Here is a 27206-nt window from a genome sequence, read left to right as displayed (position 1 = left end):
TTTTTAAAAACTCAGTCTTTTATTACAAGTTTTATCCAAACTTCTTAACAAAACAAAACAAAAAAAGATAGATAGAAAAGGACCAACCCGCCTGCCCCCACCCCCGCCAACAACAACAACAAAAAAATCCCAATCTGTGGGAATTAGTTTCAACGAAATTACAAGTCAAACTTAACTAGGGGCTAAAGTATAAAACTCAAATGACCAGATAAAATGGCGGGGGAGAGGGAAAGGACGAAAATTCTAGCCCGAACTGCTGCTCTGAATTCAGATGGGTCTTTCTTTTTTTAGGCTTGATATTCACTGCACACACAAAAAGGGGGGGGGGTGTCAATCTTTCTCCAATTTTTTTCATCCCACCTCCCTCACCAACACCGATATATTGGCCTCCGTCTCAAGGATGGGAAGAACTACAATTAGCAATATTTAAACTCTCCTTTGCCTCACTCAGTTCCCTTCCTTCCAAACCATCTTTGGGCCATCGAGCATCTTTGCAAACGAAGATGGCATTTGCCAACCACTGCTCTTTTGAGGATGCAGGGGATTTGGGGAGGTGAGTGACTTAAATACTCCCAAGACTGACAAGGAATGACCGGGGACCCTCCAAAAATAAATCCTGCCCCCAGGAACAGCCAGAAATCAGTCAGCTCCGATTTCCCTTCTTGCTAAAGGAGTTAATATGCACTGAAAGGGAATTATTGGAGAGGGGGGCTAATAACACCAACTGGACAGGGGTATTCCCTGACAGTCAAGGGCTGGCAAGCTACAGCAAAACAGCAACACTTTGAAAACAAAGTAATAATCCACTTTGAAGGTTTAACAGTCTTACTGGGTTATCTCCTCTTCAGCAGGGCATAAAACAATTCAGCAGAGGTAAAACCATCTCCAGGCAAACCCGTGGTTATCCGGCAATCGTTGAAACAGGCGCCATATCCACGGCAGTCCTCCGGCAATCCCTACAACAGGCCAAGAGGCTTCCAGATGCCACAGAGACCCGAGTTCAGGTTTAGCCCGGAAGGTGCACAACATTCTCAGAACGCTGGCTGAAAGATGGCGGCAGGTGGGGTCCTTCGTGCGGGAAGCGTGCTGCACTCTCGTTGGCAATGCCCAAGGGAGGGGAGAAAAATATATTGCTGGAGAGGGAGTGGGGTTGTTGCCCTACAATTCATCAAATCAAAGAATGCCTTTGGTCACAAAATACCCAAACGGGGAGTGGCGGGAGGGGGTGTCGCAGGAGAAGTGAGCATTCCGTGGAGGGGAGAAAACATTTTCCAAAACACCTACTCACTTTCCCCCCCCCTTCTATGTTTTAAAAAAATATACTGTGGGAGTTGCAGCCATACAAAGAGGGGTGTGGGGGAGGGGGCAGAGACACCATTGCGGGGCGGGCGGGAAGAAATTTGTTACAGTCTCACGTGGGACACAACAGTAGAGGCCAGGGTGAGAAAAGTCACAGTCTGGAGAACTGATTGGCTCGCAAGAGGAGGAGGAGGAGGAGTCAGTCGTCGTCTTCATCCTCCTCATCCGCCGGAACTTCCTCTCCTTCGTCCTCGAGTTCTCGTTTCCGCTTCTCGCCCTGCGGGACATCTGCCAAGACATCTGCTGGGAGGAATTAAAACAAGGGGAGGGAGACGGTCAACCAAGTCACACCTTAAAAGAGCAGGGAAAAGCTAAGGCTAGCGTAGCACGGGGCAGCAATCAGAGGGACAGGCTGGAATCCCAGACAAGCCAGCTGTCCACCACAAAGTTGACTGGCGGATCTCCGAATCAGTCCTGCTCTTTCTCACCTTCCCTACCCTGCATGGTAGTTGTGTGAATTAGACACATGCGAAGAACCAGGCATGTCATCCGGAGCCCCTTGTAAACGGAGGGGGGTCCTTAAGAAACCACAAAATGAAATGCACATTCCTAATAATTGGGGCTTTTTCTGTAGCAGGAATTCCTTTGCATATTAGGCCACCCCCCCCCCCCCTAAAATGTAGTCAATCCTCCAAGAACTTACAGGACTCTTAGTACAAGGCCTACTGTGAGCTCTAGGAGGACTGGCTACATCGGGGGGGGGGGGGGTGTAGCTTAACATGCAAAGGAAATAAATAAATAATGCTACGAAATAAATAAATAAACAATAAAAAAGGCCTAATCACATGAATCTTCTACCAGTTTATTCTACCCGGGGTCATTCAAACTACTTTCTCAATCCAACTTTTCAGCCAAAAACAAATGACAAATTCAGTTTTAAGAAAACAAACAACCTTCTGTGAAGGATTCTTAGCTGGCTACTTCCAACCCTCCCCCAGATGTTCTGCCCACCCCCCCTCACCCCCATCAAGAGCTGGGGAAAGGGGCCTACATCGACTGGAGCTGGATCTAGGCAGAAGTGACCGGGGTGTGTGTGTCTTTCTCCTCTGCAGAGACTACCATCTAACAACCCTTACCAATGCTAAACTACACAGGATGCAAATGTATCAAACCTGCCAAAAGGCAGAGATTCTCCAAAGTATTTCCCCCCTCTAGTGCTGGGTACAACCCCTCCAAATGGTGTTTCAGAGATACTCACCCTCTTCACCCTCCTCCTCATCTTCGTCTTCAGCGCCCTCCTCATCTTCTTCCTCCTAAAGAAGAAAGTTATGGTGAAGACCCCGCATTTCAGTTCCCTGCTTAAATTTCTTATCCCAAAAAATAGAGGAAATAACATAATTTTGTAATGTTGTACTCCTTTATAATGTGAAAAAAAGATGGTTAGGATTCTTTATAAAAATATTCTCGATAAAAGTTTTACTAAGTGTGTTAGTCAGCGTATCACAGTGTTTGTTTGCATTTCCTGAATTTATCCAACAACACCATAACCACTCAAAGCACCAGTACAAGTTCAGACCCCATACCCCTTAACCTATGCCCCAAAGCTAATCCCCCCCCCCTTCTAGTGGCACCAGACTCAGAATTTTACAGAAATGCCACAAGGGAGCCTTGTGTTTTACATGCAGAGGGTCTACTCCAGATATCTCCAAGAGTATATATTAGGAAAAAAACCTTTCTCAGCCTCAGACCCGCTGGAAGACAAAATACCGAACGTAACAGTTTTACATGTGGCTGCCCTGCAGCTCCACCAACAAGCAGCCTCTCCTCAAATGGTCAGAGCCACTGTGACAAAGTGGTACGTGCTACACATTTACTCATGGAAGTTGTGTCAGCAACGGCATGTGCAGTTTTTTGTATTTTTCATGTGCGCGCGTGTGTGTGCATCAGGGAATCATGGTGATCTCTGGTGACTGACCCCTAACTGGGGGCCTGGAGGATGCTCAGAGAGGTGGCTGAATAAAGCCTGCCCCTGCCCCCCCACCCCGACTGCTGGTACTCCAAGGAGGTCTCTCATCTAAGAACTTGCCAGGGTCAGCCCTGCTTAGCGCTTCTGAGATCTGATGAGATTGGGCTGGTCTGGGCTATCCAAGTCAGGGTCGTCAGCAACAGAACGCTGACCAGCATTTTCTGGAAGATGGCCTTGAACGGGAGGAAGAACTCACAAGGAGATGAGGAAGGCTACATAAGCATGCCGTGACATGGCTAGCCCAACCTCATCCAATCTCAGAAATTAAGCAAGCTCAGCCCTGGTCAGTACTTGGATGAGAGAACACCAAGGAAATCCAGGGTCGAGATGCAGAGGGCAGGTAACAGGAAGCCACCTTTGACCATCTCTTGCCTAAGAACAAATTTTGAGTCCCGTAGCACCTTTAAGACCAACAGAATATTCAAGCAGGGCTTTTTTTGTAGCAGGAACTCCTTTGCATATTAGGCCACACCCCCTGATGTAGCCAAGAGGATTGGCTACATCAGAGGGTGTGGCCTAATATCCAAAGGGGTTCCTGCTTCAGAAAAAGCCTTGTTTCCAATGTATGAGCTTTCATGTGCAGGCACACTTCCTCAGATACGAGATTGCTGCCATTGGTTTACTCAGGTATTTATTTATTTATTTATTTATTTATTTATTTATTGGACTTATATCCCGCCCTTCTCACCGAAGTGTCTCAGGGCGGCTCACAGCATAATAATTCATACAATTCGATTTAAAACATTTACAAATACAATTAAAACCATAATTAATAAAACAAGATAAGATAAAACCAGCGGTCTATAGGAGCATTTTGTTCCATCCAGAGATGTTCTCATTATCAGTTAGGTGTTATAGGCCTGCCGGAAGAGGGCTGTCTTACAGGCCCTGCGGAACTGCCCTAGCTCCCGCACCTCCTCCGGCAGCTGGTTCCACCAATAAGGTGCCGCTATTGAGAAGGCCCGATCCCTGGTGGATTTTAGACGGGCCTCCTTTGGCCCAGGGACTACCAGCAGGTTTTGTGAACCCGAGCGTAGTACTCTCTGGGGAACGTGTGGGGAGAGACGGTCCCTAAGGTAGACAGGTCCTAGGCCATATAGGGCTTTAAAGGTAATGACCAACACCTTGTACTGGACTCGGAATATTACTGGCAGCCAGTGCAGATCCCGGAGCCCCGGCCGAATGTGCTCCCATCTTGGGAGCCCTAGTAACAGCCGGGCAGCAGCGTTCTGCACTAACTGCAGTTTCCGGGTCCGGCACAAGGGTAGCCCCATGTAGAGGGCATTACAGTAGTCCAACCTCGAGGTGACCGTAGCATGAATCACTGTTGCTAGGTCGTCGCGTTCCAGGAAGGGGGCCAACTGCCTCGCCCGCCTAAGGTGAAAAAAAGCGGACTTGGCAGTGGCTGCTATCTGAGCCTCCATCGTCAGAGAAGGCTCCAATAGCACCCCCAGGCTCTTGACCCTGCCCGACGCTGTCAGCGGCGCGCCGTCAAAAACTGGCAGGGGGATTTCCCTTCCCGGGCCGCAGCGACCCAAGCAAAGGACCTCTGTCTTCGCCGGATTCAGCTTCAGCCCGCTCAGCCTAAGCCACCTAGCCACTGCCTGTAACACCCGGTCCAGATTTTCTGGGGCACAGGCGGGCTGGCCGTCCATAAGCAGATAGAGCTGGGTGTCATCAGCATATTGATGACAACCCAGCCCATACCTTCGGGCAATCTGGGCAAGGGGGCGCATATAGATGTTGAATAACATCGGGGAAAGTACCGCCCCTTGAGGCACCCCGCAATCAAGTGTGTGTCTCTGGGACAGTTCCTCCCCAATCGCCACCCTTTGTCCCCGACCGTCAAGGAAAGAGGAAAGCCATTGCAAGGCCAGCCCCTGAATCCCTGCGTCGGCAAGGCGGCACGCCAGAAGCCGATGGTCGACCGTATCGAACGCTGCCGATAGGTCCAACAACATCAGCACCGCCGAGCCGCCTTGATCCAGATGCCGCTGAAGGTCATCCACCAGGGCGACCAGCACCGTCTCCGTCCCATGGCCCGGGCGGAAACCAGACTGGTAGGGGTCAAGGACAGAAGCATCCTCCAGGAAACTCTGTAGCTGCAACGCCACTGCCCTCTCAATAAGTTTGCCCCAAAAGGGCAAATTCGAGACCGGCTGGTAGTGTGCCAATTCGGCCGGATCTAACGTTGTTTTCTTCAAGAGGGGACAGACAACCACCTCCTTGAGCGCTGATGGAAAATGCCCCTCCAGTAGGGATCTATTTATGATATCCCGTATAGGATATCTTAGCTCCCTCTGGCAGGTCTTAATAAGCCAAGAGGGGCATGGGTCCAATTTACAAGTTGTTGGGCGTGCAGATAGGAGGATCCTGTCAACTTCTTCCAGGCTGAGCGCGCCGAAGCCGTCCAGAACACAATCCGAAGACAGGCACGGAGCCTCAGGTTCGCTAGCTGTATCTAATATGGCAGGGAAGTCGGAATGGAGCGATGCGATTTTATCCGCAAAGAAATTCGCAAAAGCCTCACAGCCAATTTCCAATTCATTAGAATTTGGTCTGCCCTGTGGCAGTGTTGTAAGGGTCCGAATTGTATTGAACAGTTGTGCCGGGCGCAAAGTTGCGGACGCAATCTCCACCGCAAGGTATGCTTTCTTTGGGTACCAGCAAGGTATGCTTTCTTTGGGTATTTAAGGGTACCAGTGCACCTGCAATGCTTTATGGGTTAGCTGTGGGGAGACAGCAGCATGCTTGCACATCAAAAAGCCGTCCAGCAAAAGTGGAAGCATTCTGGCTTCTGCCAATGGTTCTTGAACTGACACAGCTTAAATAGATCGGGAGGTTAGGAAGTCTTACAAAAATGGTGCCGGAAGTGAGGTTCGAATTAGAACGCTGCTCTTGAGAAACAAAAACTGGCAATGCAGTGCAGGGGCTAGACAAAGACGGTTGTGTTCTGGGTTCAAGTCCTGATTCCCTAGGCCAACCATTCCCCCTCTCAAACTAGCCCACATCAAGCTGTCTCCAGGGGAGACCCACGTATGGCTCCATGAGCTGGCTGGAGGAAGACCATGGTACATTTTAATCATTTTTATTAGTTTATTTACTCATTTATTTAATTTTTGCCTGCCCTTCCCAATAGGTGGGCTCAGAGCAGTTAAAAAGAAAATTAGAGGTCGCAAATAAGTAAAACCAAAATAAATATAACCATAAAACATTAGAATACGCGAAAGGATTTGGGAATTAATCATTTTTCGCTTTTTTGAAATTTAATGAAAACTAATTTGTAGAGGGTTTTATTTACTTTTAAAAACTGACATCGGGGCAAAGCAATTTATGAGCCCTCACAATTGTGAGAGTTAGAACAGCTAAAACAGGGGTGGCCAAACTGTGGCTTGGGAGCCGCAAGTGGCTCTTTCACACATATTGAAGGCCCCACCACCCTGTCAGCCAGCTTGAAGAAGGTATTTCTCTCTTTAAATCACTTAACCAAGCCAAGTCAGCCAGAGGCTTGGAGAATGCATTTAACGTTAAAGTTACTCTCCTTCCACCTCTCTCTTCCTCCTCACTCCCCCCATTTATTTCTCTGCCTTCCTTCCTGCCTTCTGGCTCTCAAACATCTCATGTTTATCCTATGTAGCTCTTACGTTAGGCACATTTGACCACCGCTGAGGTAAAACCTTCAAGATGTGGAACTTTCAACAGGGCCAGGTTTTTCCCATGGAAGGAGAGTCCACTAGAGCAGTGCTCTGAAGACAATATCACCAAGCACCGGGGAGGCAAATTGCACAAGGAAGGGGGAGAGCCCTCTGCCTCTCACCTCATCTTCTACTCCATCTTCTTCCTCTTCCCCATCGAGATCGTCCTCGTCCTCTTCATCATCCACGAACTCGTCATCCAGTTCTTCCTCAAACTCTTCTTCGTCGTCCTCGCTTTCTAAAATGTGGAAAAGAGGAAAGAAAAGCTAAGTCATTTGAATAAAAAGTATTTTTGCTCACGGGAACTGTATCAACAATAGAATGTTGGCCAACCTTCTGTGAGGGAAGTTGAAGGCAATGTCGAACAGAAGGATGAGAGAGTTGCATCCCAGGGCAAGTGTTTAGATATGCTTCTCTGTCCTCCATACTTCATGGGTTAGTGTTTTTATTTGGGGGGGGGGGGGGTGGAGATGCAGAAATTGGGACTGAAGCCCAAGACTCAAGGGACATTTAGACAAGGACTGCACTATTGCTAAGCTTTGGTCAAAGAAGACTACGGAGGAAGAAAAAAGAGGAGGAAAAAGAAGAATTGGATTTATAGCCCACCCTTCATTCAGAGTCTCAGAGCAGCTTACAGTCTCCTTCCCTTACTCTCTCCATAACAGACATCCTGTGAGGTAGATGGGATGAGAGACCTCTGAGAGAACTGCTCTTGAAAGAACAGCTCTGAGAGAAACTGTGACTGGCCCAAGGTCACTCAGCGGGCTGTATGTGGAGGAGGAGGAGGAGTGGGGATCAAACCCTGTTCTCCAGATTAGAGGGTCTACCACTCTTAACCACTACACCAAACTGGTTAATTTATTTTATTTAATAAGCACACGAGTGGAATAGCCATTAGTATGCCGGACTAGAACTTCGTAGATGCAATGAGTGCGCTTGAGCAAGTCACCCTCTACTGGACTGGTCATTTCCACAGTACCATGAGTTCATGCTCTGAGATGGTAACAGTCTAACAAGCGGTCCATCTGTCCCCCATCGCGCCATTTGGTAGCAGTGAGGATACGGATGACAAAGAAGGTGCTTCCCTCCCCTCCCCTTACCATCTCCATTCTCCTCATATTCGTCATCCAGACCGTCTGCTTCCGGATCCGAATCTGGGGCCTCCTTGTCGCTGGCGTCAAAGCCGTCCAAGTAGGTCAGCTGAGGCAACAGCTCAAAGACGCTCTCCCGGTAGTTGATCAGCATCGTCACCTCACAATTGAAGAGGTCCAAACTCCGTAGGTGTGGCAATTTTTTCTGTGAGAAGCCAAGAACAGTCAACCATGCCGCCCCTTCGCTTCACAAACTAAACCCGCCTGCACGCTTCAACAAACCAGGAAGGCTCAGGGCTTTTTTTGTAGCAGAAACTAGGCCACACACCCTTGATGTAGCCAATCCTCCAAGAGCTTACAGGGCTCTTCTTACAGGGCCTACTGTAAGCTCTAGGGGGATTGGCTACTCAGGAGTGTGTGGCCTAATATGCAAAAGAGTTCCTGCTACAAAAAAGCCCTTGGAAGGCCCAAATTCAAATCTTGACCCACCTGTATCAATTTGCAATAGACTGCTTCACTTCAACCTTCCTCATCTACAGGTGAGGGGATAACACTGGTCTACCTCATATGGATGCTGGAAGGCTTAATTTTATCAACCCTTCTCTTCCCTTGGCTCCCTTCCCCCAATAAAATTATACGTACGGTCAATGCTTTTCTTTAATTTAACTTTTAAACCATCAAAACAAATTTTGACTTTGATATCCAAAATATTTGCTATACATTTCCAAACTTGAAAACTATTATCAAGATGGTATTTACCATCTATTACTTTATATAGAATAATTTTTTCTAATTCGAAATATTGTTCAAAACGTTGTGGCCAAATGGCAAACTATCTACACTGCTGGTGGTTTTGCCCATTTTTATGAAAATTTTGGTTTAAAATAGTTTCAGAAATTAACCTCATGTTACAAATAAACATTCCCTTTAAGCCAGAAGCAATTTTACCAAACCAATGGAATAAATCAAAAGAGGAAGTACGGAAAATAGATGTTATTTCAACTTAACTTTCTATAGCTAAAACTTAAAATGGCTAGATATACAAATCCCATCTCCTCAGACTTGGTTGCAAAAAGTATGGAATTGTTTTCCTTTTCCGACGCAACACCAATGAAACATGAGGGAAAAAAATGAGAACCGCAAAGTTTCCAGCATTTTGGACTGAGAGTCTGATTACTTAGCTTACTTGACCCAGCTTCCCTTTCATATGCGCTTCTCCTCTCCCTTCTACTCACCAGTGGTTCCAATGTGTTAATGTCCTTGATTTTGTTCCCGCTCAGATTCAAATGCGTCAGGTTGGGGGTCTTCTCTGCCAGGACTTCCAAGCCACCATAGATGCGATTGTCACTCAGCTCCAGCTACCAAGAGGAACACAAACGAGAGGGGCTGGAGCAGACCACTTGACGAAAGAGAGGCGGCCATTTTCAGGTCACGATGGCTCCATTTGCAGGGGGGGGGCCTTCCCAACACAATCCGGGTCCTGAGCTGAGTATGATTTTATGTGTCGCTGCCTTACAGTTTCAGACATGACCCCCCCAGTAGGCTACTCAGGTTTCCCAGTCTCATGTAAAATCCCACTTCCCAGGCCAAATGTCTTCCAAACAGTGCCTGACAACCAGCAGAAAGGTCATGGGAGAATGTTTCAAAAAACCACACAGCCTCATATGTATGTGTGTGTGAACAAGTTCTTGGAGACTGCAAGTCAAATATGAGCAGTCAGTGTGATGCAGCAGCAAAAAAGGCTATTGCAATCTTGGGGTGCATCAAAAGAGGCATAACATCCAAACTGCAAGATGTCATAGTCCTACTGGACACTGCATTGATCAGGCTGCACCTGGCAGTTTTGGAGGCCTCGCTTCAAAAAGGATGTGGACAGACAGCAGTGGGTGCAGAGGAGAGTGACGAGAATGATCAGAGGGCCTGGAGACCAAGCCCTAGGAGGAAAGGCTGAGGGATCTGGGAATGTCAGTCTGGAAGAGGAGGTTGAGGGGAGACATGATAGCTCTCCTTTAGTATCTGAAGAGCTGGGCTATCACTTGGAGGAAGAAAGGAACTGTTCCTGTTGGCAGCAGAGGAGAGGGCTCGCAATAACAGATCTACATTAAGGGTGGGAAGGTACTGTCTGGATCAAACTTGCTTAACGCAAGAGCCAAGGGGAATAACCATCAGGTGTTTGAGAGCTAAAAGACATGAATATCAGATGTTTGAGAACCACAAGGAAGGAAAGAGAGAGAGAGAGAGAAAGAGGTGGAAAGAAAGCAACTTTAACTTTAAATGCATTCTCCAAGTCGCTGGCTGGGAGAAGAGATTTAAAGAGATAAATGCCTTCTCCAAGCTGGCCAACAGGGCGGTGGGGGCTTCAAGAGTCACACATTATATGTGAAAGAGCCACATCTGGCTCCCAAGCCACAGTTTGGCCACCACTGGTCTGGATATTAGGAAAAACCTTTTGACAGTCAGAGTTGTTCAGCAGTGGAATCAGCTACCGAGGCAGGTGGGGAGCTCCCCTTCTCTGGCAGTCTTCAAGCGATGACCTGTATGGCCCCTTCCAACTCTATGACCTTATGTACTTGCCGAAAGTGACAAGGGGTAGCTCTACAAATCACCAAAAACTCTATGGTAAAACAAAAGCATTTCCAGCAAATCTCAGAGCTACAAAGGACAGCTCTAATAATTGCCAGAAACATTATGGTAAAACCAAAAAGGTTTCCAGCAATTCCTAGAGATACGCTTTACTTCACAGAATCATAGAGTTGGAAGGGACCTCCAGGGTCATCTAGTCCAACCTCCAGCACAATGCAGGAAATTCACAAATACCTCCCCACAAAGTTACTTCTGGTAAGCAAACAAGACTGCTTTAAGAAACAAATAATTCTCCCACTGCTGCTCCTAGTGGTGCCAGGCAATGGGATCTGTGGAGGGGGAGAGGAGATCTCACCCCCCCACACGCACCGGGGGCTTGGCAGCCTCCCTCCTGCTTCCTTACCTTCCGAAGTTTGCTGAGCTTAGGGAGGTTGGAGACAGACAGGAGGTTAACGTTGATCATGCTGAGGAACTCGAGGTTTTCAAAGTCTGAGGAGAGGCCGCGGATTTTCCCATCGTCCGAGCGACAATTGTCCAGCACCAGTTCCTTCACCTGGAGAGAGAAACGGGCAGAGTAAGAAACCTCCCCAATGTGGGACATGAGAAGGCAACATCCCACCAGGACGCTAAGATGAGTGGTTCAGCCCCACCCCCCCTACAAAGCCACCTCTACTTTCCAACCAGTATAAGTTCTACCTATAGCAGATCTATTTGCAACACACAGCTATGTTGCTTTGGTACAGAAAGATGCCTTGAGAATCTTAACTGGTATAGCTGTAACCAGGCCTCATTTTGGGCAGGAGCTCACAGGAACAGAGCTCCAGAACATCTAAATCAGGGGTGTCAAACATGCAGTTTGGGGGCTGAATCAGGCCCCCAAGCAACTGGCTGCCATCTGCTTCCTTCTCTATATATTTTGCTTCCTTCTGGATCACGGCTTGCTTAGTTGCACAGGAGCTACGGAGCAAAACCTTATTTTCTACATTGGCTGAGGCTCCTGCCTTGGGGAGGATGGGATAGCTTGCTTTGCCAGGCTCTCTCAATTGCACAGCAGAGCTACTGAGCCAAGCCTCTTCCTTCTATTGGCTGAGGCTTCCCCCCCACCCCAGTTCTCTGGGGAAAGAAGGAAAGAGCCAGAGCTTCCTTCAATTTATGTCAGATCCAGCCCTCATAACAAATGAGTTCAACACCCCTGATCTAAATTTTATTGTGCTTTCTTTCTTACTCCCACCCCCACCCCCCAAAATACTTGCTTCTGGGCTCCATTGTTCAAACCCCCTGTGAGAATTTTGCTGAACTCGAAGCTCTGACAAACTTTCTAATATTTCCCCCCACAAAAAGTGGGCAAAGAACCAAAACATTTCAAGCAGACAGATGGAAATCTTCATCATGGCATTGTGGCCACAAAGAAGAAAGTAATTTAAAAAGTATGATTGGACTAAAGCAGGGGTTTTTTTTGTAGCAGGAACTCCTTTGCATATTAGGCCACACACCCCTGATGCAGCCAATCCCTCCTGGAGTAGGCCCTGTAAGAACAGCCCTGTAAGCTTTTGGAGGATTGGCTACATCAGGAGGGTGTGGCCTATTATGCAAAGGAGTTCCTGCTACAAAAAAAAAGTTTACATTTATAATTCAAGAAGCATTTTACGGTAGATGCTGATCTGATCTAATTTAGTACCCCTTCCGGTGATGTCAGGGGTGTGTGGAATATGCAAATGAGTTGCACTAATGAGCTCCGGCATCGCTTTTTCTACAAAATGACCCCTGGGCGTCACTCTGAGTCCACCGAATTTCGTGCGTCACCCTGAGTCCGCCGAATGGGGAAAGGAAGCACACAAATATTTAATAAGTAAAATCAATACTAAAATCAAAGAAGCTGGGATTCGAGGGTCAAACTGGGCCAAGGCAGGCAAATAGTGGTTATTACTGGATAATTACTTTTATTCTCTCTCTCCTGAAGTCTGCTCTTTACACACGTTTTGGCATGCACACAGTCTGCTTGCATATTTGCCAACTCTCTACACTTTAGGTTAATTTTTTTTATTTAATTTCCTTATTCCTGTACGTTATAAATTAAAAAAAAAACATCTAGGGAAAAACACGCTTTGAAGCATTCTCTTTATTAGGATCACAAAAAAAGTAGATAGATTCAGGAGTTAGCCATGTTAGTTTATTGGTGCAAAATCGTAAAGACTCCAGTAGCACTTTTAAGACTAATAAATTTTAGAGTAGTGTACACTTCCAAGAAACACAGCTCTCTTCCTTAGATGCTACTATAAAATTTGTTAGTGTTAAAGGTGCTACTGTTTACTATTTTTTTTTTTTAATGGAGAGATTATGTTCCAACACACTGGATCCAGTTTGGTGTAGTGGTTAAGTGCGTGGACTCTTATTTGGGAGAACTGGGCTTGATTCCCTACTCCTCCACATGCACCTGCTGATATGACCTTGGGTCAGCTACAAGTTCTCTCAAAGCTGTTCTGCTTAGGAGCAGTTCTGGGAGATCTCTCTCAGCACCACTTACTTCACAGGGTCTCTGTTGTGGGGAGGGAAAAGGGAGATTGTAAACTGCTCTCAGTTTCTTTTGGCTAGTGAAGGGAGGGGTATAAATCCAATATCTTCTCTTCCCTTCTGTGCCACAGAGTGTTGGATTGGAGGGGCCATTGGCCTGATCCAACATGGCTTCTCTTATAGAATCGCAGAGTTGGAAGGGCCCCTCAGGGGCATCTAATCCAACCCTTTGAACAGTGCAGGAACTTACAAATATCTTTAATGTTCTTAGATGCTTTTATCCTTATGCTAACTGTAAGATGGTCCTTGCCAGCATGGTGTCCTGGTTAATGTCAGACTAGGATCTAGGAGAGTTGCGTTTCGGTCCCAGCTCTACTGTGGAAGCTTGCCAAGTGAGACCTCGGCCCAATCACACTCGTAGTCTAACCTTCCTCACAGGGTTGTTGTGAAGACAGAATGGAGGAGAGGAGAACGATGTCACGTAAGTCACTTTGGGTCCGCGTTGGGGCGAAAAGATGGGTATAAATGAAATAAATAAATATTTTACAAGCTTGTTGCAAGAATGGCCCCCAGGTAAGAAGACGACTGCAGATTTATACCCCGCCCTTCTCTCTGAATCAGAGACTCAGAGTGGCTTACAATATCCTATATCTTCTCCCCCCACAACAGACACCCTGTGAGGTGGGTGGGGCTGAGAGGGACTAACATGCTGTCAGTCACACATGCCTTTCCCAGGCTAGCCTGATCTCCTCAGATCTCGGAAGCTAAGTGGGGTCGGCATCGGCTAGTGCTTGGATGGGAGACCTCCAAGGAATACCAGTGACATGGAGGCAGGCGACGCCAAACCACCCTTGAAAATTACTTGCCTTCAAAACCCCATGAGAGGTCGCCATGTGTCACACATGAATCTGCCTTATTAGGCCTCATTTTGGGCAGCAGCTTACAAGAAGCGGAGCTCCAGAACCTCTAAATTTTATGGTGCTCACTCTTTCTTACACACACCTCGCTTTCAGTTTGGTGTAGTGGTTAAGTGTGCAGACTCTTATCTGGGAGAACCGGGTTTGATTCCCCACTCCTCCACTTGCAGCTGCTGGAATGGCCTTGGGTTAGCCATAGCTCTGGCAGAGGTTGTCCTTGAAAGGGCAGCTGCTGTAAGAGCTCTCTCAGCTGCACACACCTCACAGGGTGTCTGTCGTGGGGGAGGAAGGTAAAGGAGATTGTGAGCCACTCTGAGACTCTGAAATTCAGAGTGGAGGGTGGGATATAAATCCAATATCATCATCATCTTCTTCTTCCTTGCTTCTGGGGCTCCATTGTTCAACCCACCCACCCCATCTCCCCCCCCCCGTGAGAATTTTGCTGAATTCTAAAGATTTGACAAACTTTCTAATATTTCCCTCCACAAAAAAAACGGGGAAAAGGACCAAAACATACAAAGCAGACAGATGGAAATCTTCCTCATGCCACATAGGAAAAAGTATGAAGGGGAATAAGGTTTTATTATGACAATTACAATTCAAGAAGCATTTAAAGGTAGATGCTGAGCTGATATAATTTACTACACCTTCCAGTGATGTCAGGGGGTGTGTGGCACATGCAAATGAGTTGTGCCAATGAGCTCCAGCACCTCTTTATCTATGAAATGACCCCTGAATCACACCACTGGTATATTAATGTCAGTATTCTGCTCAGACTGGTAGCAGCTCTCCAGGGTCTCAGGCAGAGGTCCTTCTTAGCACCTACTGCCTAGTTCTTTTTGCTGGAGATGCCAGGGATTGAACCTGGGACCTTCTGAATGTCAAGCAGATGCCCTACCACTGAGCTACAGCCCCTCTCCATTTTTCAGCTCCAACCTGAGGCCACTATGCATCACTAACCAAGAGTCTGTGTTGGGAAAGGCTCTATAGCACAGCGCCATCTGGTGGCTAGACCCAGCCAAGACCCACGACAGGCAAGAGATTTTTAATTAAGGCTTTACGCACGTACACAGGAAAATCGCATTCGTTCCTCTTAGGCTGCGACCACATGTGCTAAATAATGCAGTTTCAACCCAAAGTGCACTGAAATTGGATATAAACCACATTATTTGGCATGTGCAATTTTTATCACCCTTCTTCCCAGGGGCGGCACGGACAGCTCTCCCTTCTCCTCCAAGGTATCCTCACAGCAACCCTGCAAAGCAGACTGACAAAGCCCCCCCCCCCACAGTTGTCTAGTAAGAGCAGAAACTAAAACTCGACGCACGCTGCTCCAATTCCAGAGGTGCTATGGCTACTAGAAGAAGAGGATATTGGATTTATACCCTTCCCCTTCTCTCTGAATCTCAGAGCGGCTCACAATCTCCTTTACCTTCCTCCCCCACCAGAAACCCTGTGAGGCAGGTGGGGCTAAGAGGGCTCTCACAGCAGCTGCCCTTTCAAGGACAAGCTCTGCGAGAGCTATGGCTGACCCAAGGCCATTCCAGCAACTGCAAGTGGAGGAGTGGGGAATCAAACCCACTTCTCCCAGATAAGAGTCCGCGCACCTCACCACTACACCAAACTGACTTTCATACTACACCAGCCTTAAGTTGTCCAAGCTGCAGAGAGAGAGAATGCAGAAAAACTGAACTTACGGGCAAGGCAACAACCGACACAGTCGCTGCCACAAAAGGTTTATTTTGAGGCCTGCCCTTTTGAGCTGGCAACAGGCTATCTGAAGAGAAGCAGTCGGTCAGAGGGAAAGACGGGGGAGACGGCAACGAACAAAGCAAGCTATCCGCTTGGCCATGGAGGCCAGATAAGGAAGGAATCTCTCCTCCAAAGAGAGCCAAGCTCCCGCCTGCAAAACTGCCCCAGCCTCCAACCCCCCAACACGCCCGCATCGAAGTCTGCTACAAGCACAAGAAGCATGAGCTCATGCCATGCAGTCAGCCAGCCAGCAATGTGGCCAAACAGGCTGCGTTCTTGCACTGCCCTGGCCTCTGGAATGCATTCTCTGGCAAGGCGGAAGATGCAGTCAGCTGGCAGAGACCAGCCCAATAGAAAGGTGGTAGCGGCGGGTTAAGAAAAAGGACAGGGAATCACCCGCTACAACCAGCTTTTGAATCTGGTGGATCTCACGCCCGCTCTGCTTTCTTATGGCAGGAACAAGCATCTAGACCAGGGGTGGCCAAAATTACTTCATGTAAGAACTACAGAGAATGTTTGAGAACCGCAAGACACGGAAGGAGAGAGGGAGGGAAGAAGGAAAACAAATTGATGGGGGAGGGAGAAGTGAAAAGAAAGCAACTTTAATTTTAAATGCATTCTCGGTCACCTCGAGATTAGACTACTGCAATGCCCTCTACATGGGGCTGCCCTTGTACCGAACACGGAAACTCCAGTTAGTGCAGAACGCGGCGGCCAGGCTGTTGGGACTACCTCGGTGGGAACACGTACGGCCTGGGCTGCGAGACCTGCACTGGCTGCCAATTGTGTACCGTGTTCGCTACAAGGTGCTGGTTATTACCTTTAAAGCCCTATATGGCCGAGGACCTGCCTACCTTAGGGACTGCCTCTCCCCATATGTCCCCCAGAGAGCACTGAGATCTAGCTCTCAAAATCTTTTAAAAATCCCTGGGCCAAGAGAGGCTAGACTGAAGACAACCAGGGAGCAAGCCTTTTCAGCAATGGCCCCTCGATGGTGGAACCAACTTCCAGAGATGGTGCGAGCCCTGCGGGACCTGAATCAATTCCGCAGGGCTTGCAAAACCTTTCTCTTTCAGCTTGCTTTTAAGTTAGAAGCTGGCTAAACCGACCTGTAGCCATCTAGCCATCTTATGCATGACTGTGATTTATAGCACCTTATAGCACCTGTTTTACTTATTTTAATTAACTTATGTAGTTGAATTGTATTTTAAAACTCCTGTTTACATCGTATTTTATCCAAATCATGGTATTCCCATGTCTGTGAGCCACCCTGAGCCCGCCTTAGGCAGGGGAAGGCGGGATATAAAAATAAATTTACCTTACCTTACGCTGCCGGCTAGCTTGGCTTAGAGAAGTGATGTAAAGAGAGAAATGCCTTCTCCAAGTTGGCTGATGGGGCAGTGGGGGCTTCAAGAGCCACACAATATGTGTGAACGGGCCACATGTAGCTCCCAAGCCACAGTTTGGCCACCCCTGATCTAGACCTCACTGTGCCCCCGTTATGGTAAACAGAAAAAGGCATGTCAATCCGGCTCCTTTTCGCAGGGGGGCAGGCCCTGGCCTTGGATTCTGGGATGTGTCAAATGAGAGAGACTGGCATATGGTAACAACTCTCCCACAGGCAGAAAACTAGCAAGCCAGGGCTTTCTCATCCTGACATGCTGGCTTGCTATTGGCAGGGGCTTTAATGTAGGGAAAAGCACTGATAAAGACAGTGGAAACGGTGCGAAAAGCTTCCTGCTGGCTCCAGTCTCCGTTAGAGGGACGTCGGGGAATCTTTGGATTTACTCCTTTTGGAAAGAAAAATCTGCACAGGCACTTTGACCTACTAACACTTTGTAGCACTAAGCACTTTAAGCAATTTGTTCTAATGAAGCGTGTGCTTAGATGCATTTTGGAAATGATGTATATTTACTGACCTTTATAAATTGTGAAACTGGATCATAGTAATCAGTGCTTTGAAATTTCACATTTAAATAATTGTAAATGAATTAACAATTGTGTTTGTTATTTTGTCACGGTTTCTCTTTGGATTTTCATTCTCTCCGTGATTCTCTCCATTGTATTTCTAGCTTGCACAAGTCGGCATGTCTGTGAAAGTCCGCAGCATGCAAAAAAAAAAAAAAGAACAGGAGAGGACAGGACAGGACAGAGGACACTGCCTTAAACCAGACAGAACAATATTTGCTGCACATGCTTTTCCAGCAGAGAAGGGTCTTTTCTCACACCTGCAATCTGAGATCCTGCCAGGAACCGAACTCAGAACCTTGAGCATACAAGGCAGATGTGGTAATGTTCAACAAAGATTTTTTTTTGGGGGGGGGGGGGTTGGGGTTGGCTCATGTGACACTGAGAAAGAAAAAAAATGTGGAAATTAAAAACCTACAACCAACCCCCAAACAAACAAAAGGGTGAGGATATTGCATATATATGAAAACAGATCTATTTACACACAGACACACACACACAAATTAAGCTCAAATCTCAAAACACATGTTTCTCTATCAGTGGTCTAATATTAGGGCAACAGGAGGAAGTTTTACTTAGCATTACAGCAACAGGAAACATTTAAATAATAAGCCAGGATAATAAAAAGTAAGGTCTCAGGGGACGCTGAAGACAACCTTGACCTAGTAATTCTCTCTCAGCCTTGGCTACCTTGCAGGGTTGTTGTGAAGGTAAAACAGGGAAGGGAGAACTATAAATATCACCCTGAAGGAACAAGAAGAACTCTGTGTGTGTGTGTGTGTGTGTGTGTGTGTGTGTGAGTCCTCAGAGCTGTCAAGTTGCTTCCAACTTATGGAAACCCCACAAATTAATGACACACTAACCACGGGTCTACAACATGGTCACCAATGGCAAATTTTCTGGTAGCTGCCAAGTGTTTTTAAGAAGTGTGAAACCTAGGTCCCAACCACCATTACAAACAAATCATCAACCACCTCCTGAGAGAAAGGTTCTTGCAACAAGAAGCAAAGATGGCCTCCCACAGCTCCACAGGATAAATTTATTTAATAATACTCTGCCTTTCTCCTCAGTGGAAACCCCAAAGCAGCTTACATCCTTCTCTTCTCGTCCATTTTCTCCTAACAACCGTGGGAGGTAGCTTAAGCTGATAGAGTATAACTGGCCCAAGCTCACCCATGGCACACGTCGACACTGGAGCCAGGGTCTTTTCAGTATTCACAAACATTTGAAATATTCGGAAGGCCAAACATGCAAAGAAGGTCTTCAGCAAGGTAGCTTCCTCCCACCATCCCTCTTTCAAAAAGACACGACCTGAAAACCAAGAATCTAATTTCAATCAATCCAGTTTGGTATGCTTTGCGCTGACCAAGCATCGACTAGCCGACTCAGCCCTGCCAACCAATGCACAGAAACAAAAATCAACTTGAAATGTCCCCATTCAGCTCCACGTTGCTCTGCCGTCCCGACACGAGAGCGCCTGGCAGGTTTTGCCAAGGGCCAGAGCATTTCCACAACCATGTCCAGACCCAAGGCCAAAGAACTTAAGATTCACCTGTGGTGACAACATGTTCACCTGCAGGCGACCAGGAAGGGGCCTTTTGTAAATAGCTCTTTTGTATTTTGGTGGGCAGTCACGTAAAGGTTCCAAAACAGACTAGCTGAGAGTATGCTTCCCCCCACCCCAAAAAAGTGTTACCAAAGGCTCACACAATCAAGAAGACCGTAGATTTATATCCCACCCTTCTCTCTGAATCAGAGCGGCTCACAATCTCCTATATCTTCTCCCCCCACAACAGACACCCTGTGAGATAGGTGGGGCTGAGAGAGCTCTTACAGCAGCTTCCCTTTCAAAGACAACTCCTACGAGAGCTATGGCTTACCCAAGACCATTCCAGCAGCTGCAAGTGGAGGAGTAGGGAATCAAACCCGGTTCTCCCAGATAAGAATCCGCACACTTAACCACTACACCAAATTGGCTCTCTCAATTAGCAGGTAACTGAACACAGATTACTTCAGATGACTTTTGGCCCTGGGGAACTTGGGTCTCCCCCCTTCCCTATTTTCCTTTACTGTACGTACGCAACACTGCATGTAAGATGATCCCTCTCAAAAATATTATATACACATCAAGAAGTTTATTATTGGACATAACTTTTAACCTGCAAAGTTGGAGCATCAGATTTTTTAATCTCAGGGTCCCCAGGATCAAGTAGCTGTTTGGATGGTAATATGTGGGAGTCAGAGTGGTGGTGTGGTCACGGAGTAGGACTTAGACGTGGGATACCCAGGTTCAAACCCCACTCTGCCCTGGAAGCTCGCTGGGTGACCTTGGGCTAGTCACACACCCTAACCCTAACCTACCTCACAGGGTTGTTGTGGGTCTCCGTTGAGATAGAAAGACAGGGTATAATTTAGAGGGCAGCATCCATGCATCTAAATCCTCTATTTCTGCTGGCAATTTCACAATACCCAACTTCAAAGTCATCTATAAGCAGGGCTTTTTTTGTAGCAGGAACTCCTTTGAATATTAGGCCACACACCCAAACAGCCAATCCTCCAAGAGTTTACAAAAAGCCATGCAAGCTCTTGGAGGATTGGCTATAGGGGTGTACGGCCTGATATGCAAAGGAGTTCCTGCTACAAAAAAGCCCTGTCTATAAGTACAAACCTTATTCTTGCAGCAAGAGAATCAAGCATCAATAAAATTTGAATTGCATTGTTCAGCCCTGCCTGAACTTGAAAACTGTATTTCCTGAAACCTCTGGATTTTGTATTTCACTTTAGGTGTGGGGTTTATTTTGTGGTTTTGTTATTGCCATTTGATGATTTAAAAGGAAAACAAAATTTCTCCCTGTTTATTCTACATCACTGCCTTTCTCCCCAAAACAGCTTACTTGGTTCTCTTTTGCCACCGTTTTATCTTCATAACAACCCTGCAAGGCAGACTAGGCTGAGTTGGTAGGACTGGCCCAACGTCACCCAGAGAGCTTCCATAGAAAAATCTGAATTTGGGACTTCCCAACCTGAGCCCAGCATTCCAACCATTACACCACTCTGGGTGTGATTCTGTTCAGAGGTGCCACATCATCCACCTTGAGCAAAGATATTGTAAAACAGGGGTGTCAAACATGTGGCCCGGTGGCCAAATCAGGCCCCCAAAGGGCTTCTATCAGGCTCCTGAGCAACTGGCTCTTGTCTGCTTCCTTCTCCCTCTCTCTTGCTTCCTTCTGCATCTCAACTTGCTTTGCAAGGCTTTCTCAATTGCACAGGAGCTACAGAGCAAAGCCTCTATTTTCCTCCATTGGCTGAGGCTCCTCCCCCTCCTGGTCCCCTGGGGAGGGAGGGAAAGAGTCAGAGCTTCCTTAGCCCAGTTCCCTGCATCCCATGGGAGAAATACAAAGAAAGCACCTTTAAGACCAACAAGTGCTAATGTTTTAAGCATGTTTTATTTTAAGTTTTTAAAAAAATCTTTAGTCATGTTTGTCTGTGTCCTTTAAAAGTTTATTATCTCTGCTACCTAATCTTAAATAGGTATGCACATGGCCTGGCCTAACAAGGTCTCATTTAGGCCAGATCTGGCCCTCATAACAAATGAGTTCGACACCCCTGTTTTAAGACAGAGAGGGTACACTTTATTTTAAAATATACCTATGGGAAAGAATTTTACTTTATAGCTTTGGGACCGCTTTCCAATTTTATTTTTAAACCAGCCTGATCTTTTTATTATCTTTTATTTTTAAGCCAGCATGGCCTTCCTTTAACACAAGAGCTCCAGGACATTTTAATTCATTAAGAAGGCAACACTCTTCTCCCCAATAACTGAGGTTTCTTGATAAGATTCTAGATTAATTAAACTCACTCCACATTATATTGAAATGCAAGGCAAGACCAAATAAGCCTCCCCTGGATTATCTTCTGTCTGGCTATTTAGGAATTTTGTCTGGTAACCTTTTTTTTTCTTGAAGGTTAAATATCACATGACTTGAATTTCTTGCTGGGGGGGGGGAGTCTTTCAAACTACTTCTCATACTTTTCAAGTTTATGTCACAAAATATAGGTTAGAACACTGGGGGTGGAAGAATCTCAATCATGTATATAGGAAGACTGAAGAGGGGGCTGGGAGAAAAAATAGAACCCAAGGAGCAGGGCACAATATTTCCTTCACTTGGGTTAATTAGTCAAGTGCCCTGAATTAGTAAAGCGCCCCGAAGTCAGAGAGCCAGTTTGGTGTAGTGGTTAAGTGCACGGTCTCTTATCTGGGAGAAGCAGGTTTGATTCCCCACTCCTCCACTTGCACCTGCTGGAATGGTCTTGGGTTAGCCATAGCTATCTCAGGAGTTGTCCTTGAAAGGGCAGCTGCTGTGAGAGTCCTCTCAGCCCCACCCACCTCACAGGGTGTCTATTGCGGGGGAGGAAGATAAAGGAGATTTTGAGCCGCTCTGAGATTCGGAGTGGAGGGTGGGATATAAATCCAATGTCACCATGCAGCTCCCTAAATTCTTACCGAAAGCCACCAGGATTGAGACAAATTACAAGCAGAGCAAAACTGGAAGGCCACACTTGAGTTAGATGACGAGATGTGCATGAAATTCTTCTAAGAAAATGGCCCGCGGCACGCAATTCAAGAACAAGCAGTTACAAATTGAGTTTACACCACACAAGCCTAAAAAAGATGCTAGTCCACATGAACAAGGAGTGCAGGCCTGCTGGCCCAGATAAGAGGTGTGTGGTGGTGTTTTTTTTTTTTTTTTAAATAATTCCCCACCTTAACTTGCTTTGTATGCCACAGACCCCTCTCATTTCAATCCCTATTTTAGTTATAAAAAGAAAAGCATTCAAGACATTAGAGTGACATTATTCTCCTTGCTGTGATGTGCAAAAGGTATGCTGGCGGGGAGATGGGGGCTGCAACTCTGCTAAGAATGGCCCTACTATGTCAACTTTCTCACACATACAGTTCATCCTCCATAGGGTTACAAACCTATTGTAAATTTGTGTAAAACTGGCTTGCCAAGCCAAGCCTACTGTAAATTTCACAGCAGAGATCACAGTTGTTATGAGCAAGCATTCAAGGAGGTGTTTTGAACATTCCTTCCTCTCTTGGTATAAAGCTCTCCAAGGCCAGTTTCACTGTCCCGTGGACTGCAAATCAGGAGACTGAGGTTAACATGTAAGTCTATCCCTCTGCACAGGAGGGGATTCAAACCCAGGACCAGCTGTCATGCATTTCAGACCAACTTGCATTAATGTGGCCAGAAATGATTTTTTCAAAAAAAAAAAAAAGTCTAAACATCGTAGGGATGGCAGCCTCCAGGTGGGTGGAGATCAATACTCCTTATCTGTGGAGTCTCATGCGTAAAAATTCTACTTTGTGAGCTACTAGCATGAAAGTTGTGAGCTACTGCATAAATTATTGTGCTCTGGGGCTATTCTTCCTGAGCTACAACAAAAACGTGTGAGCTGGAGGCTAAAAACCTGTGAGCTAGCTCACACTAACTCAGCTTAGAGTGAACACTGGTGGAGATCCCCCAAGAATCACAGCTCACATCTCCAATCTATAGTTTATTACTTATCATATGCCAGAGTTGCACACAGGGAGCATATAATAATACAAAAGACTAAAGAAATCTGTTCCCTTGGAGGAAATGGATACTTTGAAGGGTGGTCTCTGTGGCATTGTACCCCACTAAGGTCCTTGTCCTCCCCAGGCACACATGCCTTTCTACCTCAAAAAACAGCCCCCCCCCCCCGAGATCAATTTTCCATTACACCCTATGGGGATTGGTCTCCATAGTGAATAACTGAGTGCCCAGCAGACATTTTCCTCCGCCACCCCACTTTCTGATGACCATCAAGTGAGGGGAGAGCCTCCAAACTGGGGGATCACCTGCCCCCACCTGGCAACCTTAGCCATTGGCTTGATCCAACATGGGTTCTCTTATGTTAAGAACATAAGAGAAGCCATGTTGGATCAGGCCAACGGCCCATCCAGTCCAACACTCTGTGTCACACAGTGGCAAAAAAATTTATATACTAATAGCCACTGATGGACCTGTGCTCCATATTTTTATCTAAACCCTTCTTGAAGGCGGCTATACTTGTGGCCGCCACCACCTCCTGTGGCAGTGAATTCCACATGTTAATCACCCTTTGGGTGAAGAAGTACTTCCTTTTATCTGTTTTAACCAATGTTCTTATGACTGTCCCTTTTCAGGCCAAGTCCTTGGGGTCACAGTCTGGAGAAACCCACAAAGCCCCCCCCCCCTCCCACCCCAATTTCTGTGATCACACACATGCTAAATCAGGAGCGGCCAAACTTGCTTAGGAGCCACACCAAATAATTGTCAGATGTTTGAGAACCACAAGACATGAACATCAGATGTTTGAGAGAAGGAAGGGAGGAAAATAGATGGTGAGGTGGAAAGAAAGCAACTTTTTCAAAATGCATTCTCCAAACTGCTGATTGCCCTGACTTGGAGAAGTGATTTAAAGGGATAAATGCCAAGTCGGCTGGCAGGGTAGTGGGGGCCTCAAGAGCCACACAATATGTGTGAAAGAGCCACATGTGGCTCCTGAGCCACAGTTTGGCCATCCCTGCTCTAAATAATGCACTTTCATTCCCTGTATTTTGCCAGTTCAGACAGCAAAATACCGTCAGAAAGGGCACTGAAAGTAGATTGAAAGTGCATTGTTCAGTGTGTGTGATCCCAGCCCAGGTCTCAAGGTTCTCCTGCCTCAGGAGGGGAAACAGACACCAAGCCAGTAGAGGTTCAAAGGAAGACATGAGGTTTTCTTTCACACGGATTTAATCAGCAAGGCCTCTCCCACCTCGGTTGAGAAGGCAGCCTCTTTCAGAGAACTACAATCCCCAGAGTTCCTCGCGGGAGAGAAGCCATGATAGGCTTCCAAACTGGTTTTCTGGCTGGAGGCGGAAGCACGCCTGGGCATTTGCGAAGCAACTTGCGGCCCGGCCAAGGTTCAACCTCCCCGCCACCACTCCCCTCCCGGTTCTGCGTCCACAATAGCTGCGGGGGCAGGGGGTGCATACGCCCCCCATGCTGACCAAGGTGGCCCAGAAGGTTAAAAGTTTCTATGCCCTCCAAAATGTCAGGCAGGAAATTATATCTATATATATACATGCCCTCCCCCCGCACACTTTGCCGAAGTGTACAAAAGCTGCTTTTGGGGCACCGGGAAAAGAACCCGGGGTCTGGTTCTCGGGCATTCCCACGTTGCGAAGGAAGGAGAGGCTCGCCAGAGATGTCCGCCCGCCGTCCGCGGAAAATGGCTGCTCGCCCGGAGCCATCGAGACGCCGGCCATGCAAGCTCGCCCGCCAAACGCAGATGGGGACTTGCTCCCGAGTAAACGCGCCTCGCTCGCAGCGCCAGATCCCACCCCACCCCTCTCCAAGCGCGGCCCTTCCAACGAAAAACAACGCTCTCGCCCCCTCCCCGGCCAACTCTCATCCCCGAACCAACCCATAGCTGCCCCCCCCCCCCGAAATAATGCTTCCAAAGGGGAAGATTTTCCACGGGTCGAGGCTTGCGAAGTTTTGCACACTCGACATCTGCTCGGTGGTGCGTGCGCGCATGTGGTTCTTTTTTCTTTTTTTGCCGGGTGTGTGTAAAATCCAGCCATGTCCGCCCCGTTTGGCTTCCCCTCCGCTCCAAGCCACGCTGCCCCCCTGCTGTGAGCCCCAGCGGATGACCCTTGAAAAAGAAGAGCCCCAACCCGACCGCCCCCTCGCCAAGGAAAGCTTGAGCCGAGCCTCCATTTTCCTCCCCCTCCCCACAAAAAAAGCTACACGTGGACGCTTCCCTCCTTCCCCCCCCCGCCTCGGCCTTCGTTTTCTTTGCCCTTTTCGAAGCCGAGGAAACCCATTTCTGCCTCCTCGGGGAGCGCCCGGGTTCCAAACGCGCGCCGCCCATCAAGGGGGTCTTTCTTTTGCACTCTCAAAAGAAGCACTGTGCTTGTTCTCTCCCCCCCAATCCGGGGGGGGGCAGAGCGACCAACTTTCCCCCCTTCTGATTCCCACCAGTTTCATTCTTTCCTCCCCTTAACCCCGCGCCGTTCGAAGCGGAAAATAAAATTATGCCTCCGATCAGGTTTTTTAAACCGGTGTCAATTTCCCACGTGCACGGGTCTTTTTAAAAAATACCTCGCACCTTTTTTCTGGGGGGGGGGGGCGGACGAGACGGTAAAAAGAGGACGCCATGCACTCACTGGGGGTGGGCCACAACATTTTCATTGCGGGGAGGGAACCGCCACCCCGGTACTGCGTAAGAAAACCAAGTGCGCCTTAGTTACGCATCGCGGCCACGGAGTGGAGAGAGATCGGGCAAACGAGGGTGGGTCCCAAGTTCTGTACTTTCGGGGGGGGGGGGCTTGGCCACAGAACATTTCACCTCTTGTTCCATTGCCCTTTTTCTTCAGGGAGAAGCCCTCTTTTATTTCCAACCTTTCGCCCGCGCCATTTCTAAATACACTTACGGAAGCACGTATTATTTCCCCCAAAAAATACACTGCCACCCCCCCTCCCAACACACAACACACTTCTGCCCTACCCTAGCGGTCTCCTCCAAAGGGGGCACGCTAGAACAACCCCCACCAGAAAAGGAGGCCTCGACTGCAACAAGCTATCAAAAAAAATGGAACTCCCCCCGGGTCAAATCCCCCCCATCCCTTTCTCTGGGGGCACAAAACAAATCAAAGTGGAGCAAAACAAACGCAGCCCCCCCGCCCCACACACACACACACACACACACTGCAATGGGCCGTGGCTTTCCCCGCACCTGCCAAGCGGGCGCCACCGTAAAGAGATTTTCGCAAGCGCTCTTGTGCGTAAAAACGCACTTTGGCAAGGGCGAAAAAAAAGGGGGGCTGGAGGGATTCAAAAGGGGAGGAGGGGTCCCACTTCCGCTGGGAAAACGATTCCCGCTTGGGAAAGAAGGTTGGGCTGGAGAGAGAGCAGAGAAGACCCCTCCCCGAGCGGCCCGACCTCGCCTCAAAGCGACCACACTGGGCCGAAATGCGCGTCTCCAACATGTCGGCTGGGTACACGTGTGTCCAAAAATGGGGCAGGAGGCGGGTGGGGGGAAGCAAGCCAGGCCGGGCCTATGCAAGGAAAAGAGAGGCGCCCCTCGCTGGCTCACCTCGCCGGGCTTCTTGTTCCGCAACTCCAGCGTCAGCCGATTCTCCATCTCCATGGCACGGCGGCTCCCTCGGGAAGCTCCACAACCCCGCTTGACGTCCCCAGCAGCAACAGCAAAACCTGCGCTCTGGCCTCCGCCGCGGCTTATATAGCACCAAGGCGCCAAAGGCAACACAATAGGGAGGGTGGAGGTTACAAAATGCAGATTGCGG

The 27206-nt window shown here is 47.8% G+C and overlaps 1 protein-coding gene and 1 non-coding gene across 2 annotated transcripts; both read right to left on the bottom strand.

Annotated features, from left to right (window-relative positions):
- Positions 1-27206, bottom strand: LOC132567054 (acidic leucine-rich nuclear phosphoprotein 32 family member B-like). The gene is made up of 7 exons (XM_060232650.1): positions 26996-27206; positions 11098-11247; positions 9347-9469; positions 8121-8316; positions 7143-7258; positions 2558-2612; positions 1-1587 (listed from the first exon to the last, which is right to left on the bottom strand). The coding sequence occupies exons 1-7, from the start codon at positions 27047-27049 to the stop codon at positions 1499-1501; spliced, it is 783 nt and encodes a 260-aa protein (XP_060088633.1). The 5' UTR covers positions 27050-27206; the 3' UTR covers positions 1-1498.
- Positions 14966-15037, bottom strand: TRNAV-GAC (transfer RNA valine (anticodon GAC)). The gene has a single exon. It is a non-coding gene; the product is annotated as a tRNA-Val (tRNA).

The sequence above is a fragment of the Heteronotia binoei genome, chromosome 2 (genome assembly GCF_032191835.1).
Source record: "Heteronotia binoei isolate CCM8104 ecotype False Entrance Well chromosome 2, APGP_CSIRO_Hbin_v1, whole genome shotgun sequence".
NCBI classification, from domain to species: Eukaryota; Metazoa; Chordata; class Lepidosauria; order Squamata; family Gekkonidae; genus Heteronotia; species Heteronotia binoei.
Note: the sequence above shows the minus strand (reverse complement) of the source record. Positions and strands in the feature narration are given on the sequence as shown.